A 15822-nucleotide genomic window follows, 5' to 3' on the forward strand; every position below is an offset into this window, starting at 1 on the left:
AAAAAAAAAAAAAAAGGGACACTTGCATGGGTGGGGGGAAGACTCATTTCCAATTCTTTCAGAAGCATTAGGCTTTGAGCATTTTGTTACCTGTTTAAAAAAAAAAACAGAGGCAGTGCATTTTTCACTTTTTTTTTTTTGATCACAAAAGTAACACATTTCTGAGTATAAAAGTACAGAACATTCTCAATTCATTCATTCATTTTCTCCCGCTTATCCGTAACATTCTTAATTCAGTTTTATAACTCATACTGGATATTCTGTACCACACATTAACAATTCAATTAACATAGAATTTCAATTTCTTCAGGAATGGAAGCATCATGCCCAATGAACAGTAAATTAATCAGTTTTATGTGCCAAACATAATGAGTGCATGTTTTACAAGCATTTAAAAATGTAACAATGCTTGAATAAAATACAGAACATTAGCAATTCAACTCATATACTGGATGTTCTGTATAAAACCGCTTAAAAGATTTCAAATAAACATGTACAATGCATTTCAATTCTTTCAGATCATAAACACATTAATTAGTTTTAAATACTAAACTCTAAAGCACTTTAACACATCCTATCCTCGAGCTTGTTTTTTTACTTCTATCCTTCTTTAGACCACCCATCGCTAATTATCAGTATGTCAACTTCTATTTTAAACATTAAAACCACATTTATGACAATCTGGACAGAATACTTGCATTAAACAGACAGTTCACTTAAAAACTTAATTTCAATTAACACTCAGAATGTTTCAGTTCCTTCAGAACGGGATATCATGCACAATGAACAATTAATCAGTTTTGAAATCTTCTAAAAGTTTATCTAAAAGTGGCATAACTTGAGGATCAGAGGAATTTGGATCAGATGAATTTTGCTGATCAGGGTTCCAGCTGTGTTGCTGTATTGCTGACTCTTCTTCACTGGGGCAGTCATTTTTGTCATCAGATTGTCCAAAAACAAAGGATCTGTGCTTCCTGTAAACATGTTTTCTATAAGAATAATAACGTGAAAAAGTTGACTGGCACTCATTTATACTACAGGTGATATTAAAATTTGATTGATGCGCATTAACGATTCCAACATGTTGGATTCATTTAACGAGACTGAATGTCCTCCGTGTGCACTTTGGGCAATGGGACATTTGAGGCATGAGGATTTAATATAAAAGGTTTATCATCCTTAGTAAAGTGACTGGCATGAGTGAGTGGCTTGTCTCCCTCTTCCCCGATGCTGACAATGCGCCTCTGAAGGAAAGTGAGAGTGTTCTTCAGGTGTGGTGGATATGTGATGTTAAAAGTAAAATACATACAGAAGGCAGTCATGAAGGCCTCGTCTAGGCTGGTGCACTGGCACACAACCATGCCATCCACCTTCACCACGCTGTGCCCTCTTCCAATGAATGCCATCTTTCAATCATTCTCCATCAGTTGAATGGTTGGAAAAGGGGTAGCAGGGTCCTCCTGCATAAGAGAAAACAAAAAGAAAACATTTTCAAATGTAAAGAAACAAGTCAGTCATTTTAGCCTTTTATTATATAAAAAAAATTCCCTGTATATATTGTAAATGGTTTTACAGGTACTTTTACACTAGAATTTTCATACTAAAGTCTTGAAAAAAATAAATAAAAAAGTTATGGCAAAAATGCAGTACATCTACCAGAGACAGAAACGTCCCAAGTCCAAGCAAGATCTTTTTCTGTTCATGTACTAACATGAGGTCCACCAGCCAGCATTGCAGGATAATTCAGAAGCCTACATCTTTCATAGTAATGTAGTGTTCGATCTTTTCTCTGAAGATGGATGGCAAAAAGATAAGCACAGCCCTTAAGTCAATTCCTGCAATGTGGAAAAAGATCCTACTTTCTCGATCACATATTTTGCAATGTGGTAAAGCAAATTACATATATTGCGAGTTTCACTAGCAAAGTGACTGTCTCTACCTGGTAGATCTTCAGCCAGGGCATCCTGTCTTGTTTCAGTGTACTGTTTTGCTAGGGGGGATTTTGCTGTGGCAAGTTTCAGCACATTTGGCAGAACTCTAGCAAAGCCCTCTCTGAAGCGATGACAGAAGCTGCTTGGTGAGGGATCGATACGGTCAATGTGAAGACACGATTAACATTTAGTGCATCACTGAAAGCAAATTTATTTTAATTAAATGTTTATTTTCCGTGACAGCAATCGACACATCTGCAATTTCACAATTTCCAAAATCGTAATTGCATCCCTGTATCATTTAGATGTTTTCAATACTCACTCCATCAGGCATTCTTAAGTATGGGTACTTTTTGACTACATCCTCCACAAACATTCCTCCCATGATTTCTCGACGTCTCCAGGAGAAGGTTCGTGCCATGCGGTCTTTGACAGTTCGAGATGTCTGGATGTTTCTTCTGATACTCACTTTGTAGAACGTTCACATGGGCCTCAACAGACGTTGAATCCTCCCCAACACAAGTTTCCTTTGTCAGAAGAACAAACAGAGAATGCTTAATCTGTGACAGATAATGGCAGAGACAGATATGTGAAAAGTGAAACCGGGCCCTAATGTTCAGTCAGTGAAATGTAAAAGTGATTAAAAGTAAATATAAAAAAATATGGAAAATAAGATATGCATTTGGCAGTGGCTTACATATGCTACACTAGCTGGCTTTCGACACAAACTTGCAGATGCACTGGTGGATCTGGACTGCTTTTCATGGCCAAACTTCTCCTTCAGCTTTCTTACTTCACAGTCGCTGACAAGTGGTGCACGTTCTGCTTTAAATTTTCGCTTTAAAGACATGTGCCAGGTGTGCTAGTTAAAAAAATAAAAAAATAATAATAAAAACACACATTTGACTATTTGGCATACTCCAGCAAGTAAAGATAAAATATTATCTTGTGCAATTATGTAGACAGAGATAAATGGTTTAAAAAACAATGTAACTTACAAAGCCATTTCCCTCATTATCCCTTCGAGGAAAGGGTATTTCACTATCAGTGCCTTGGCAATTTGAAAATACTCTGCATTAGTTGGATACCTAGTACAAAGGCAGAAACAAACTCTAAATCTCTTGGTTGTGTCTAACAGTCTTCATAGATTGTGAATTGATCTTACAGTTGTACAGTTGTAGTAGCAAAGATGTAATAATGGTTATACTTACAAAGTGTATTCTACCATCATTTCATACATCGTGCTGATTATTTTGTTGCATACTTTTGGCACTGTGTGATATGGTTCCTAGATGTCAAGTCTCGCCTGGACATCTTTGGGAAAGGTTGGAATGACAGTCACAATAGGAAGTCCCCTGTGAGCTGCTTCAACACTGCAATACAAAATTACATCAGTAACCAATTAAGGGTTGATCATATTGCACACAACAAAAAACACATACTCTTATCTAAATATCCTTTATTGTAGGGCAGTGCTACATATCATTACATCAGTGTTTCCTTTTTTTGAACTAAAAACATTTATGAAATAAATCGACAATATCTAGTCTTTTTTCACCGTTTTCAAAATAATGTTAAAATTGATAAAAAAATGTTTTGTGTTGAACAAATTTACCAAAACGGCACCGTCAAAATACTGCCCTTACCTTGGATCAGTGGAAGGATGAGGCTGGAGTTCTGCCGTAGGCTGAGCGACTTTAACTGGTACTGGCTCCAATACAGCAATGGTCTCATTCTCCTTGTAATGGCGTGCAAACTGTTGAAATTTTAGTTGCTTTTTGAAGGAACCATTAAACAGGTAGCCAACCATGGCTTCAGTGGGTCCACAATCCACTGTTTCTCCATCTACATCATTTTCTGATCACACAGAAAATTACAACAGTTATAGACGAATAACTGTAAAACACAGACAGACTTGAATGTGGAAATGTGTGAAAAATTATATTCGTCGGAGAATGAGTTAACTCCATGAACGCCTAAACGAAGATAAGCCAAATACGGTCGCAGTATATTACTTATAAAACAACAATCGTGACCAATGAAGTCATCATTTACTGCAGCTGCCACTGAAGCTTCGGCCTCCGGTTGCTATAGAAACAGTAAGTGTCCTGAGACCCGTGCTTAATTACGCTGCCTTCACGTGCTACTGGAAACTTCCTACTTCCCGCTTTTGAAATCGTGGTTATTCGGAACCCCGCACATGACATGCAAGAAAAAAAAAAAAATCATGCGTACGATTTATTAATTTGTTCTCTCGAGTTATAAATCGAGGGAACGAAAAAGTAAATCATGCACACGTCTTAGCCTACTTGTCATGTCCGTGGCTCCGCATGATTACGAGCTCATCACATTCAAATTTTAACTTGAGAGTGTGTTCATGACCAATAGTATTTAACTACTTAAAGGCTTACTTGACTAAATGAACAAAATAACTGTGTGTAACCCAACTAGCAACAAGCCATAACATGCTTATTGTTCCAGCTTCAATTGCTTTCTGAATTAGTTCATCCATGGAAAAACTCGACAGGAATGGACAATTAACCGACATTTTTGCTAATTTCACGCACTACTATTGCAAGAGAGAGAAAGTGCACTCACTGTGCAACGCGCAAAGAAGATATCGCGCCTTCTGAATAGACAAGCCAATGGCTGATTGGTAAAGTCACATGTCATCTCAGCCATTTTGTGATCTCTGATTTGCTGCATAATGTACCTTAAGCTTCTTAAAAGTACAATTATGTACCCTTTGCTGTCAGAACTAATTTTGTATCTTCAAATTAAAACAAAGGTTCACAGTTGTCACCTTAAGGACCATTTCCTGTACCTTACAGGGTACTTTCATGGCAAATGTACCTTTAGGTACAGAACTTATACCCCTATTTTTCTGTGTGAGAGACCCAGAAGGAAGCAGAGGAACAGGTCCAGGTGTCCATTTTTACTCTGTAAGGTCTTGTCCACTGCACTCCTCAGAAAATCAGACATGTTTGATTTGATAAAAAGATCTGACAGATTGTTGATTTGTTGTTTTTTACTCTTTTTGTTGATAAATGAGAGAAATGTGTATAAAGCAGCCAGAAACTCCTGAACACTCAGATGTACAAAGCTGAACACCTTCCCCAGGTGAAGCCCAAACTCCTCTCTGAAGATCTAAATACACACTCCTGAGTACACTGACGCTTCTCTGACATCAATGCCACAATCTCTCAGGTCTTCCTCATAGAAGATCAGGTTTCCTTTCTCCAGCTGTTGGAAAGCCAGTTTTCCCAGTGCCAGGATACTCTCTCTGGTCTGCTGAGGATCAGGGTCACATTTCTGATGGTACTTTTGGTGCTTGTGTTTGATCTGAAAGATCAGGAAGTGTGTGAACATTTGAGCCAGAGTCTTGGGGATCTCTCCACTCTCTGCTTCACCCAACATTCTCTCTAGAACAGTGGTTGAGATCCAGCAGAAGACTGGGATGTGGCACTTGATGTAGAGGCTTCTGGAAGACTTTATGTGTGTGATGATTTTATTAGCCAGGCTCTGATCACTGATCCTCTTCCTGAAGTACTCCTCTTTCTGAGGATCACTGAACCCTCATACCTCTGTTACCTGGTCTACACACTCAGGAGGGATCTGATTGGCTGCTCCTGGTCGAGAGGTGATCCAGAGGAGAGCAGAGGGAAGCAGATTCCCCTTGATGAGGTTTGTCAGCAGCACATCCACTGAGGCTGATTCTGTCACATCACACAATCTCTCATTGTTCTGGAAATTTAGAGGAAGTCGACACTCATCCAGACCATCAAAGATCATCACCACTTTATTCCTCTCAAAGTCTATTAAACAAGGCGATCCAACGCGAGTATTACAGACTTCCAACACGGAGAGACATTACAAGTGCAATGAGTGGAGCATGTTATTTCTCCAAATTGGATGCCTCTTCTGGATTTTATCAGATAGTGCTAGATGAGGAAAGCACAAAATTATGCACCTTCAACACACCGTTTGGAAGGCATTGTTTCCAAGGGCTACCTTTTGGCATTAGCTCAGCACCTGAAGTATTCCAGAAAACAGTACAACAGCTTTTTGATGGAATAGAAGGAGTCTTCATTGATGATGTAGTGCAAGACTTTGCAAGGTCCTGGATCAAGCAGAAAGAAATGGATTAAAGTTAAATAAAAACAAATGCCAGTTTGGAGTAAGAGAAATCACGTACCTGGGACAAAGACTGTCTGAAGAAGGAATACAACCAGACAAAGATAAAATCAGAGCAATACATGAAATGCCAGAGCCATTCATTCATTCATTCATTCATTCATTCATTCATTCATTCAAAAAACACCTGCAAAGTGCCTTAGGGTTAATAAACTACTTGGGAATATTTGTTCCAAATCTGCCAGCAAACACAAAGGCATTGAGAAGTTTGTTAGAAACAGACACTGTGTGGCAGTGGAACGACGAGCAGGCAAAAGAGTGGTCATGGCTGAAAAGCAGTTTAACTAGAGAACCTGTTTTGAAATTTTAAAGAGTTAAAGAGAGTCATCTACATGATTCACATGCATGGAGATGAGATTATGGAGAATTCTTTCCAACATTTTAAAGATGAACTGTTAGTGCTAGATGGAGTTTTGCTGAAAGGAACAAGAATTGTTGTTCCAATCTCAATGAGAATGCAGATGCTGAAACTTGTGCATGAAGGACATTTAGGAATCGATATACAGTGAGGAAAATAAGTATTTAAACACCCTGTCATTTCGCAAGTTCTCCCACTTAGAAATCATGGAGGGGTCTGAAATTGTCATCGTAGGTGCATGTCCACTGTAAGAGACATAATCTAAAAAAACAAATCCAGAAATCACAATGTATAATTTTATAACTATTTATTTGTATGATACAGCTGCAAATAAGTATTTGAACACCTGAGAAAGTATTTGAACACCTGAGAAAGCAAAATCTCGCAATACATGGCCCCGGTCATCCTCTCCTTAATACAGTGCAGTCGCCCTGTCCCATGTGCAGAAAAACACCCCAAAGCATGATGCTACCGATGATGCACGCGAACAACGTCAATGGAGCTGAAGTGCGACATCTTTAGGGGAAAGGTAAATTGAACAATGTTTACCCGTACCTATTTTAATAGAATTTGGACACGTTCGGCGAGCCGGATCAATAAACCCAACGGGCCGTGTGTGGCCCGCGGGCCGTAGTTTGCCCATGTCTGTTCTAAACAGTAGGCGACCAAGTAAGTCATTGTTCACTGTCTTTCTCCTTCCTTTCACAACTACAGTGGAAACTTGACCTACGAGTGCATTAATGTACGAGTTTTCCGAGGTACGAGCGGTCACTCTGTCGATTTTTTTGCTTTGTTACGCGAGCAAAAAATTAAGGTACGAGCTCGAGACGCCGCTGCTAGAAGGTGACGCAAAGCCAGAAAGTGAAGATTGTGACGAAAATTAAGATAAGCAAAGAAGAAAAAGTAAAAATTGTAAACTTTAGGGATACGTAGTGTACAGGAGTGAAAGTAAAAAACGAGTTTCCCCTCGCCTCCGCTTATCGCCTCTACCCCCCCCTCCACACACACACACACACACACACACACACACACACACACACACACACACACACACACACACACACACACACACCGGCGTTTTCGTTAGCTCAAGTCGTCTCATCTCCAAGGAAAATACACTGAATAAACCTTATTATATCTTTACATACTCTTTTATTATGTTTTTATACAAGATTTGTTATTTAGAAATGTATTTTCCAATTTAATAACATGAAACATAAAAAACAGGGTGTCATTTTGAGGGTTGGAACGGATTAATGCCATTTTAAGTATTTTCAATATGAAAACTGATTTAAGGTCCCATGGTGGTCCAGTGGTTAAGATGCGCGCTCTCACCGCTGCGACCCGGGTTCGATCCCTGGTCAGGGAACCATCCCCAGCCACTCTCAGTGCCGGTCCCAAGCCCAGATAAATTGGGGAGGGTTGCGTTATGAAGGGCATCCGGCGTAAAAACGTGCCAAATCAAACGTGTGGAGGATCCGCTGTGGTGCCCCCTAACGGGAGAAGCCAAAAGAAAGAAATATTTTTTTTTTATATGAAAACTGATTTGATGTGCGAGCAAATTGAGATACGAGCTGGCGAAGGAACCAATTAAACTCGTAGGTCAAGGTACCACTGTATTTCTCTGGGGAGTTTATCACACAGGTGAGGTGCGTTTTTTCGTTTCCGTTCGGAAATTTTATTGGTCTATTGTTATGGGGATTTTGGCGAGAGAAAGAGAGAGAGAGAGAGAGAGAGAGAGAGAGAGAGAGAGAGAGAGAGAGAGATCATGGACAATTAGAGAGTTGATTAATAATGGGAAAATATTTGTTTGTACACGTACTTTATGCTTCTCTGTGTATAAACACGAGTCAGAGAAACATCACTCTGTGTAAAAACCATTACACACTGCAATGATTTTATACCTTGCGTGTGTGTGTGTGTGTGTGTGTGTGTGTGTGTGTGTGTGTGTGTGTGTGTGTGTGTGTTTGAGATGTCAGTGTTCTGATTTATCATCATTTCTCTCCCAGGTTGTGTTTCTGTAATCTCACAGGTGAAAGTTGTAGAATTCTGTCCTCAGTTCTCATTTCAAACTCCTCCAGTCTGAGAGAACTGAACCTGAGTAGTAATAACCTGCAGGATTCAGGAGTGAAGCTGCTCTCTGCTGGACTGGAGAATTCACACTGTACACTGGAGATACTGAGGTCAGATCATCACTTACACACTATAGATCAGGAGTCTTCAACTGAAAATCCTTGAGGTCCATTAAATGAACCCTCCTTGCCAGCTGAGGTCCCGACAATTTTTCTTCTTCTTTCGGCTGCTCCCATTAGGGGTTGCCACAGTGGATCATCCGTCTCCATACCACCCTGTCCTCTACATCTGCCTCTTTCACACCAACTACCTGCATGTCTTCCGTCACCACATCCATATACCTCCTCCTTGGCCTTCCTCTTTTCCTCCTTCCTGGTGGCTCCATCCTCAGCATTCTTCTACCAATATAATTCATGTCCCTCCTCTGCACATGTCCAAACCATCTCAATCTCGCCTCCCTCACCTTGTCACCAAAACGTCCTACATGGGCTGTCGCTCTAATAAACCAATTTCTAATCTTGTCCATCCTCGTCACTCCCAACGAAAACCTTAACATCTTCAGTTCTGCTACCTCCAGCTGCACCTCCTGTCTTTTACTCGATGCCATGTACTCTGTCTTACTCCTACAGACTTTCAGTCCCCTTCTCTCCAGCACATACCTCCACCTCTCCAGGCTTTTCTCAACCTGCTCACTATTTTCACCACAAATCACAATATCATCCGCAAACATCATAGTCCAGGGAGAGTCCTGTCTGACCTCAGCCTTCAACCTGTCCATCACCACTGCAAACAGAAAAGGGCCGATCCTGGATGCAGTCCAACCTTCACCTTAAACCAGTCTGTCGTTCCTACTGCACACTTCACTGCTGTCACACTGTCCTCATACATGTTCTGCACCACCCTCACATACTTCTCTGACACACCTGACTTCCTCATACAATACCACAACTCCTCTCTCGGCACCCTGTCGTACGCTTTCTCTAAATCCACAAACACACAATGCAGCTCCTTCTGTCCTTCTCTATACTTCTCCATCAACATCCTCAAAGCAAATAAGGCATCTGTGGTGCTCTTCCTCAGCATGAAACCATACTGTTGCTCACAGAGCTGATTAGCTGCAGAGCAGTCAGAGGGTCCATGCAGACCCTGTACACCACCCAAAGCTCCTGTACTCGACAGATGGTCAGAATCCTACAGGGGTTACCTACAAAAGTGCAGGGGTTTGGTAGCATTAAGGAATCATCTCAGTTAAGCTTCATAACATACATTACACTCAGATGAATAGTTATATTACGGTTGAAACATTAACTTTATAAATGTCCCCTACTGTTGATCTGATCTGTGTGATGTTCATTAAATAAACACTCTGAACAGAAACATGGATGAACTGGTGTGTAGCTTCTTTATTTCTTTATCACTCAGATTCAACATGAGCTTAAGCTTCTCTACACCTTTTAGTTCTGTTTTTATTCTTATGTATCTGCTACTTGTATGTTTGGTTCTACTGCCATCTAGAGAACAATAACAGGAACAACAACTAATCACTACATCTTTCCTTAAGAATAAAATGGAAACTGTATTGCATGAATAACAGAGTCTATAGAACACTAAATTATCCATTTGTCACTAAACTAAAACAGTGGATCTGTTTAGTACATTTCAAATGTAACGAGGCATAAAGTCATTTACAGAGTAAGTCGATCAGGTTTCTTTATGATACGTGATGATCTTAGTGTTGGAGAGTCATTTGTTTCTGAAGAATGAACACTGTCCAGGAGAATGGAAGAAGATAAAGACTGCATGTTTGGTGGTACTTCTTCTTCAGGCAGGACCAGAATTTCTTCTACATTCTTGTCAGCCAGGGTTTGGTTTGTTTTTGCCCATTTTCTGTTCTGATGACTTATGATCTTGGATTTACTTCTTCTAAAACGACAGCTTTCTTGTCCCAGTGGTTTGCATCTTCCACTTTCACAACATCATTCTTTTATAACACTTTCAGCATTTTGGTTTGTTTGTAATAGTTTGTTTTTTGTCTTTTCTGGAGAACTTTCTGTTCTCATCATGTTTAATTTAGTGTTTATTCTAAAGTTAAGTTTAGTTCTTATCTTATTATTCATTAAGAGTTCTGCTGGAGATGCTATGATTCATGTTCAGTAGGTGTTACTTGATAACTCAGATTCAAGATTCAAGATTTTATTTGTCACAAACATGTTATATGCAGAAAACAACTAGCAGTAAAATTTAAATCTGATCAGCTGCTCAGGAAATGTTTAAAAGTGAGGTGTAAAAGTATAAAAGAATATAAAGAAAATAAAGAGTGAGAGAAGAGATGAGAAAATATAAACAATAAGTTGGTATTTAAAAATAGTGCAAATATATTAGACATGCAAAAGGAGCAAAAGGTAGAACAGGTAATGAGGTAAAACAGAGCAGAAACAGTAGTTATGATTATGAGAATGTAAGGTGCAGTGTGCAGATGCAGAATGAGGACTTATGGGATTTGTTTAGATGGAAATGCTCACATTGAGAAGTCTGATAGCTTGTGGGAAGAAGCTCCTCCTAAAGCTCTCAGATTTGGCCATCAGACAGCAGAAGCACTTGCCTGAGGGTAGCAGAGTAAACAGACAGATACTGGGGTGATTAGGGTCCTTGATGATTTGAAAAGCCCTGCTTCTGCATCTACTGTTGTAGATGTGCTGCAGAGAGCTGTTATTTATAAACATGAACAAAAATCACTCCCTGCCATAAAAGACTAAACTGGAGTTAGACCTCAGCAATACCCATGATCCTCAGCCTCCGTTGCTATTTTTCTTATTGTGCTCAAGCCAGTGTCCAGGTAAGTTACGAGGCTCATAACTAATGATCACATTTTGTTTAAATGTTTTAATTGATGTCTTTCTTCGCCAATAAACCCATCAGTGAAAAAGAAAAAAAAGACAAATTGTGAAATGAGACTTGTTAAACGGGGTAGTTAACTTCATTATAAGTTAAGTCTAGAATTAGTTCTATCAGATGAAGGGTAACTTAGTGTGGAACACTGCATTATTGTGTGGGTTTGGGGTCATTTGTTCTCAATCATCATGGTATAAACCGGGGGACGTGGGGGACATTTACATTTAAGAAGATGTAAATTCCTGTGTTAAAGTTTTCAAGGCCCAGTCTAAAAGAAATAAGAAAATAATGGTATCATTATTACATTTGACACTTCTGTCCCCTCACTTATTAAATGTGGCTACGCACCTGAATGTGTCAGTAATAACAATAGAACTTTATTAACATTACTACACATAACATTGCCTTTAAACCTGGAAATGATGAAGCCCAGATGCATTTTACATGCCTTAACAGTTGTACAGGAAAACTGCACATTTTTATTCATTTATTTTAAGTAAATTCTAATCTACATCATTATCTATCTCTCAGTCTTCATTTCAAAAACTTCCTTCTCTATCTGTCTTTGTCTGCTTGTCTGTCTTATCTATCTTTGTCAGTCTGTTCTAAGTCTGTCAGTTTGATATAATTCCAGGGGGTCTCTGAAAAAGATTTGTCCCTTTTGTCAGGGTATTTTATTTTGTGCCCATAAGATCTGTTCCAATTGTAAAAAGGAGCAGCGTCTGAAGCAGCGGCTCAAGAAGAAGCTTCAGAGGTTTGATGAGAAGTGAGAGAAATGTGTGGCCGGTTGTAAGAAGAACCACAACATTGCATCCACAAAGGATGTGTCAGGTGGAAGAACGTGCCGGAAACCGAAGTGCAGTAAATGATGTTTAATGAAGAACCACAGGGCAAAAGCAGAAAATAGCAAACCAGAGTCTAGGTCCAGGTTTAGTAAATCCTGGTAAACATAAAGAACAGAAGCTCAAAGAGCTAAACAGAGTCTCATAATGAAACCAAGCTTCTACACATAGTGAAGGTAGCTTGGGTAGTCCAGCAGTGTTTGTCAGCCTAAACTGTAGAACAGACAACATACTTGGTGGGTTATGTGAAGGTGTGGCTTGTGGATCCCTGACAGGATGAATCCATCGTCATGTTCTGTAAATTTCTTATGTGACATTAAACTGTCCAGATAAATTCAGTGGTACAATTTGTGATTAAATGATTTTATATCTTTTATGTCAAAACAAATTTAAAATTATAATTTATCTATCAGCTTTGAAGGCAGGTGTAATTGTGATTTCATAAGAATGTCATTTAATGCACTGTTTTTATTTCAGTGGTAAAACCCTTAACTAATCACATCTTAGTCTTAACACATCACCATGCTAAACTATCTCCCATAGCAACATTGGAACACACAGCAATAGATACTTTAGTAATGATGGGAAGAGCACAACACATGTATGTCAAATTCCAGCTTACTACATTGTCATTTTGGCCTCCACAGAGCCACAAAATTGTACTGTAGGATTCATTTCATTTAGATTCATGATTTAACAGATTAACACTTAAATCATAGACTTGAACCATGAGTTTGAACTGCACCTGTTACATAACACTTGTTTAACGTGCACATGTTGGAACCAGGACTCCAGTGGCAGTGATGATCAGCTGATGATGCTGCATCTCACACCCTGTGACCCATTGAAGAACACAAGCAACCTGGAGGAGGTGAGGACCACACAGGTGGAGGAGACAAGGAACATGCTGGTGTAGCCGATGAGCATTACAGAGGGGCAGGTGCAGCAGATGAGGACTACAGTAAAACCCTGTTGTACGAGCATAATTCGTTCTTGAAAATTGCTCGTGTGTCCATTTGCTCGTACATTCTAACTGATTTTCCCCATAGGAATAAATGTAAAAGTGATTTAATCCGTTCCGAGATCTCATTCGATCGCTTATTTCTGCACTTAAAAAGCCTATTTTAACAAACAAATACACCGCAAATTACCGTAATGTAAACATAATTCAACACTTACTCATGTGTTAGTGGTTAATTGTGAGTGTGAGACGCGTTCTAAGCTCGTAACCTCCTCGGTTTCCATCGTAATTCTATTTACTTTCGTTTTCACAGCACCATCACTGATTTTCTTGGGAGATATTTTTCAAGATTTCTAGTGAAAACAAAATATAAAACAAAAAAAAAATTAAGTTTTTGCTGCACTGTACAACGAGAGCAACCAAGTGATACGTCATCAACTAAGCGACTGCGAACCAGCAGCGTAGGTTTGCTCATGCCTTCTATAATTTGCTCGTGAAACAGGGTACAATTTTGCAAACAAGGTCGCTCGTATCTCCGTTTGCTCGTACTATAGGTTGCTCGTACAACGGGGTTTTACTGTATAGAGAAGCAGGCGACCATTATTTAATTAAATTTAATTCAAACTTAATTTATATAGCACCTAACAACTACCAGGTACAACGTCTCTAGGTTACGAACGTAACCCTAGTTCCCCGAAGGAACGAGACGCTGCGTCGAAACGCTATGGGAACGCCCCTGCGTGACCACGCTCTGAACCACGTGTGAAATCTAGCCAATAGGCAAGCCGTGACGTAAACCAGGAAGCTACAAGATGGCTGTGCGGTGGTAGCGACATTAGCTTCTGCAAAGAGAGAAGGTAAGTGCCGCAGGGATGCAGGGAGTGTGGCACGGAGACGCAGTGTCTCGTTCCTTCGGGGAACTAGGGTTATGTTCATAACCTAGAGATGTTCCCCTTCAGGAACTCGAGCTGCGTCGAAACGCTATGGGAACGAGTGTCCAATCACGCCACACTGACCAGACCCTGCCGAGAGAGTGAGGGCCTCGGCACCAGCACGCAGGACAGAGGAGCCCGGGGTGGCTCTGAGGTCAAGGCCATAGAACCAGACAAAGGTCAGCAGGGTGGACCAACCAGCAGCGTCACAGATGTCCCGGAGTGACACTCCAGCGGACTCGGCCGTAGAGGCCGCCACACTCCGGCGGGGCGAGCCCTGACCGCGATCGGAGCGGGGACCAGGACTCGAATAACTGCACCGACCACCTCTAAGATGCCTGTCCCTGAATGCCAATGTAATTCTGTAAGCGATCTAGGAGAAGATCATGATCTATAGTGTCGAAAGCAGCACTAAGATCTAGTAAAACTAACAGCGAGATGAAGCCTTGGTCTGAAGCTAAAAACAGGTCATTAGTGATTTTAACTAGGGCAGTTTCTGTGCTATGATGGGGCCTAAAACCTGACTGAAACTCTTCAAAGATATTGTTCTCTTGCAAGTGGGAACATAACTGGGCAGCGACAATCTTTTCTAAAATCTTAGACATAAATGGGAAATTTGAAATGGCAGATTTGTAATTGGTCACTTTTGTACGTCGCTCTGGATAAGGGCGTCTGCTAAATGCCGCAAATGTAAATGTAAATGTAAATGTCTATAATTCGATAGCGTGTTTGGATCCAGATTAGGTTTTTTAATGAGGGGCTTAATAACTGCTAGCTTGAGGGATTTAGGGACGTGACCTAACGATAGTGAGGAGTTAATAATATTGAGAAGAGACTCACCAGCTGTATATAACACTTCTTTTAGTAGATTTGTTGGAATGGGATCTAAATGACATGTTGTTGATTTACTTGTAAATTATGTAAGAAATAGGGAAAACCTTTTGCATTTAAACAAAAATCCCTGTTGTTTTCACAGAAAAACAAATTGGCAGCTGTGGTTGCCAAAATAATTCTGTAAAAAATACATTTTAAAACTACAATTTAAAACTGTACATTTTAATATAAAAATTTGCAAACACTTTTAAACTGCACCACCTTATAGACCATTGAGGTTTACCTGAAATGTGAAAAACTGCAACCCAGTGCACGCAGATTAGGGATGTGAAAACTGAAACACCAAAGTAGATATCCCTTAAAAGAAAGTAATGAAAGCGAAAGAAAAAAAAAACAACAATAATTTAAGTGCCTTGAAGGATTTATTTACCACAAAGCAGCAAATACACATCTCTAATTTCTTAACATAAATTCGTAATATGTACTACTGTTTATTGTATGTACACAATACAATAAAGAGATTTCGACAGATTAATGATTCTCTCATTGAAGCTGGAACAGAGTATACAAACAAGTGGTTACAATTTAGATACAGGAATGCTACTCAAAATAACAAAATCAATAAAGTTCTGGAACAGCTGAATAGAAACTAAATGCATCTTTAACAATATCATCTAAAACATTTACTTGCCTCTTAATCTGAAATAACTGGGCATAAAGGGTGAAACTGTCCTTTAAGTTGAGTGTGTCTCAAATCAGAAATCTGACTGACATTAGTCCATATTAAGACATCATGCCACTCATG

At 39.7% G+C, this 15822-nt stretch overlaps 3 protein-coding genes and 1 long non-coding RNA gene across 4 annotated transcripts in view; all 4 read right to left on the bottom strand.

The window, feature by feature from the left end:
* LOC310727127 (uncharacterized protein) overlaps positions 1-15822 on the bottom strand; it is a 564745-nt gene that overhangs the window by 27220 nt on the left and 521703 nt on the right. The gene's annotated exons all lie outside the window — the stretch shown is intronic.
* Positions 228-4247, bottom strand: LOC310733718 (uncharacterized protein; the record flags this gene model as incomplete). The annotated part of the gene is made up of 6 exons (XM_083555126.1): positions 228-1397; positions 2261-2458; positions 2629-2793; positions 3238-3304; positions 3578-3788; positions 4241-4247. 6 exons carry the CDS (start codon positions 4245-4247, stop codon positions 1095-1097), a joined length of 951 nt encoding a protein of 316 aa, XP_083411252.1. The 3' UTR covers positions 228-1094.
* On the bottom strand, positions 4785-5754 carry LOC310729922 (protein NLRC3-like). Its single transcript, XM_083548557.1, is given in 3 exon segments — positions 4785-5078; positions 5082-5507; positions 5511-5754. Coding segments are annotated over 3 exon segments (918 nt in total). The 5' UTR covers positions 5724-5754; the 3' UTR covers positions 4785-4799.
* LOC310730952 lies at positions 9661-10565 on the bottom strand. Its single transcript, XR_014535030.1, has 2 exons — positions 10246-10565; positions 9661-10067 (listed from the first exon to the last, which is right to left on the bottom strand). It is a non-coding gene; the product is annotated as an uncharacterized lncRNA (long non-coding RNA).

Source organism: Silurus aristotelis (assembly GCF_946808225.1).
Source record: "Silurus aristotelis genome assembly, chromosome: 1".
NCBI classification, from domain to species: domain Eukaryota; kingdom Metazoa; phylum Chordata; class Actinopteri; order Siluriformes; family Siluridae; genus Silurus; species Silurus aristotelis.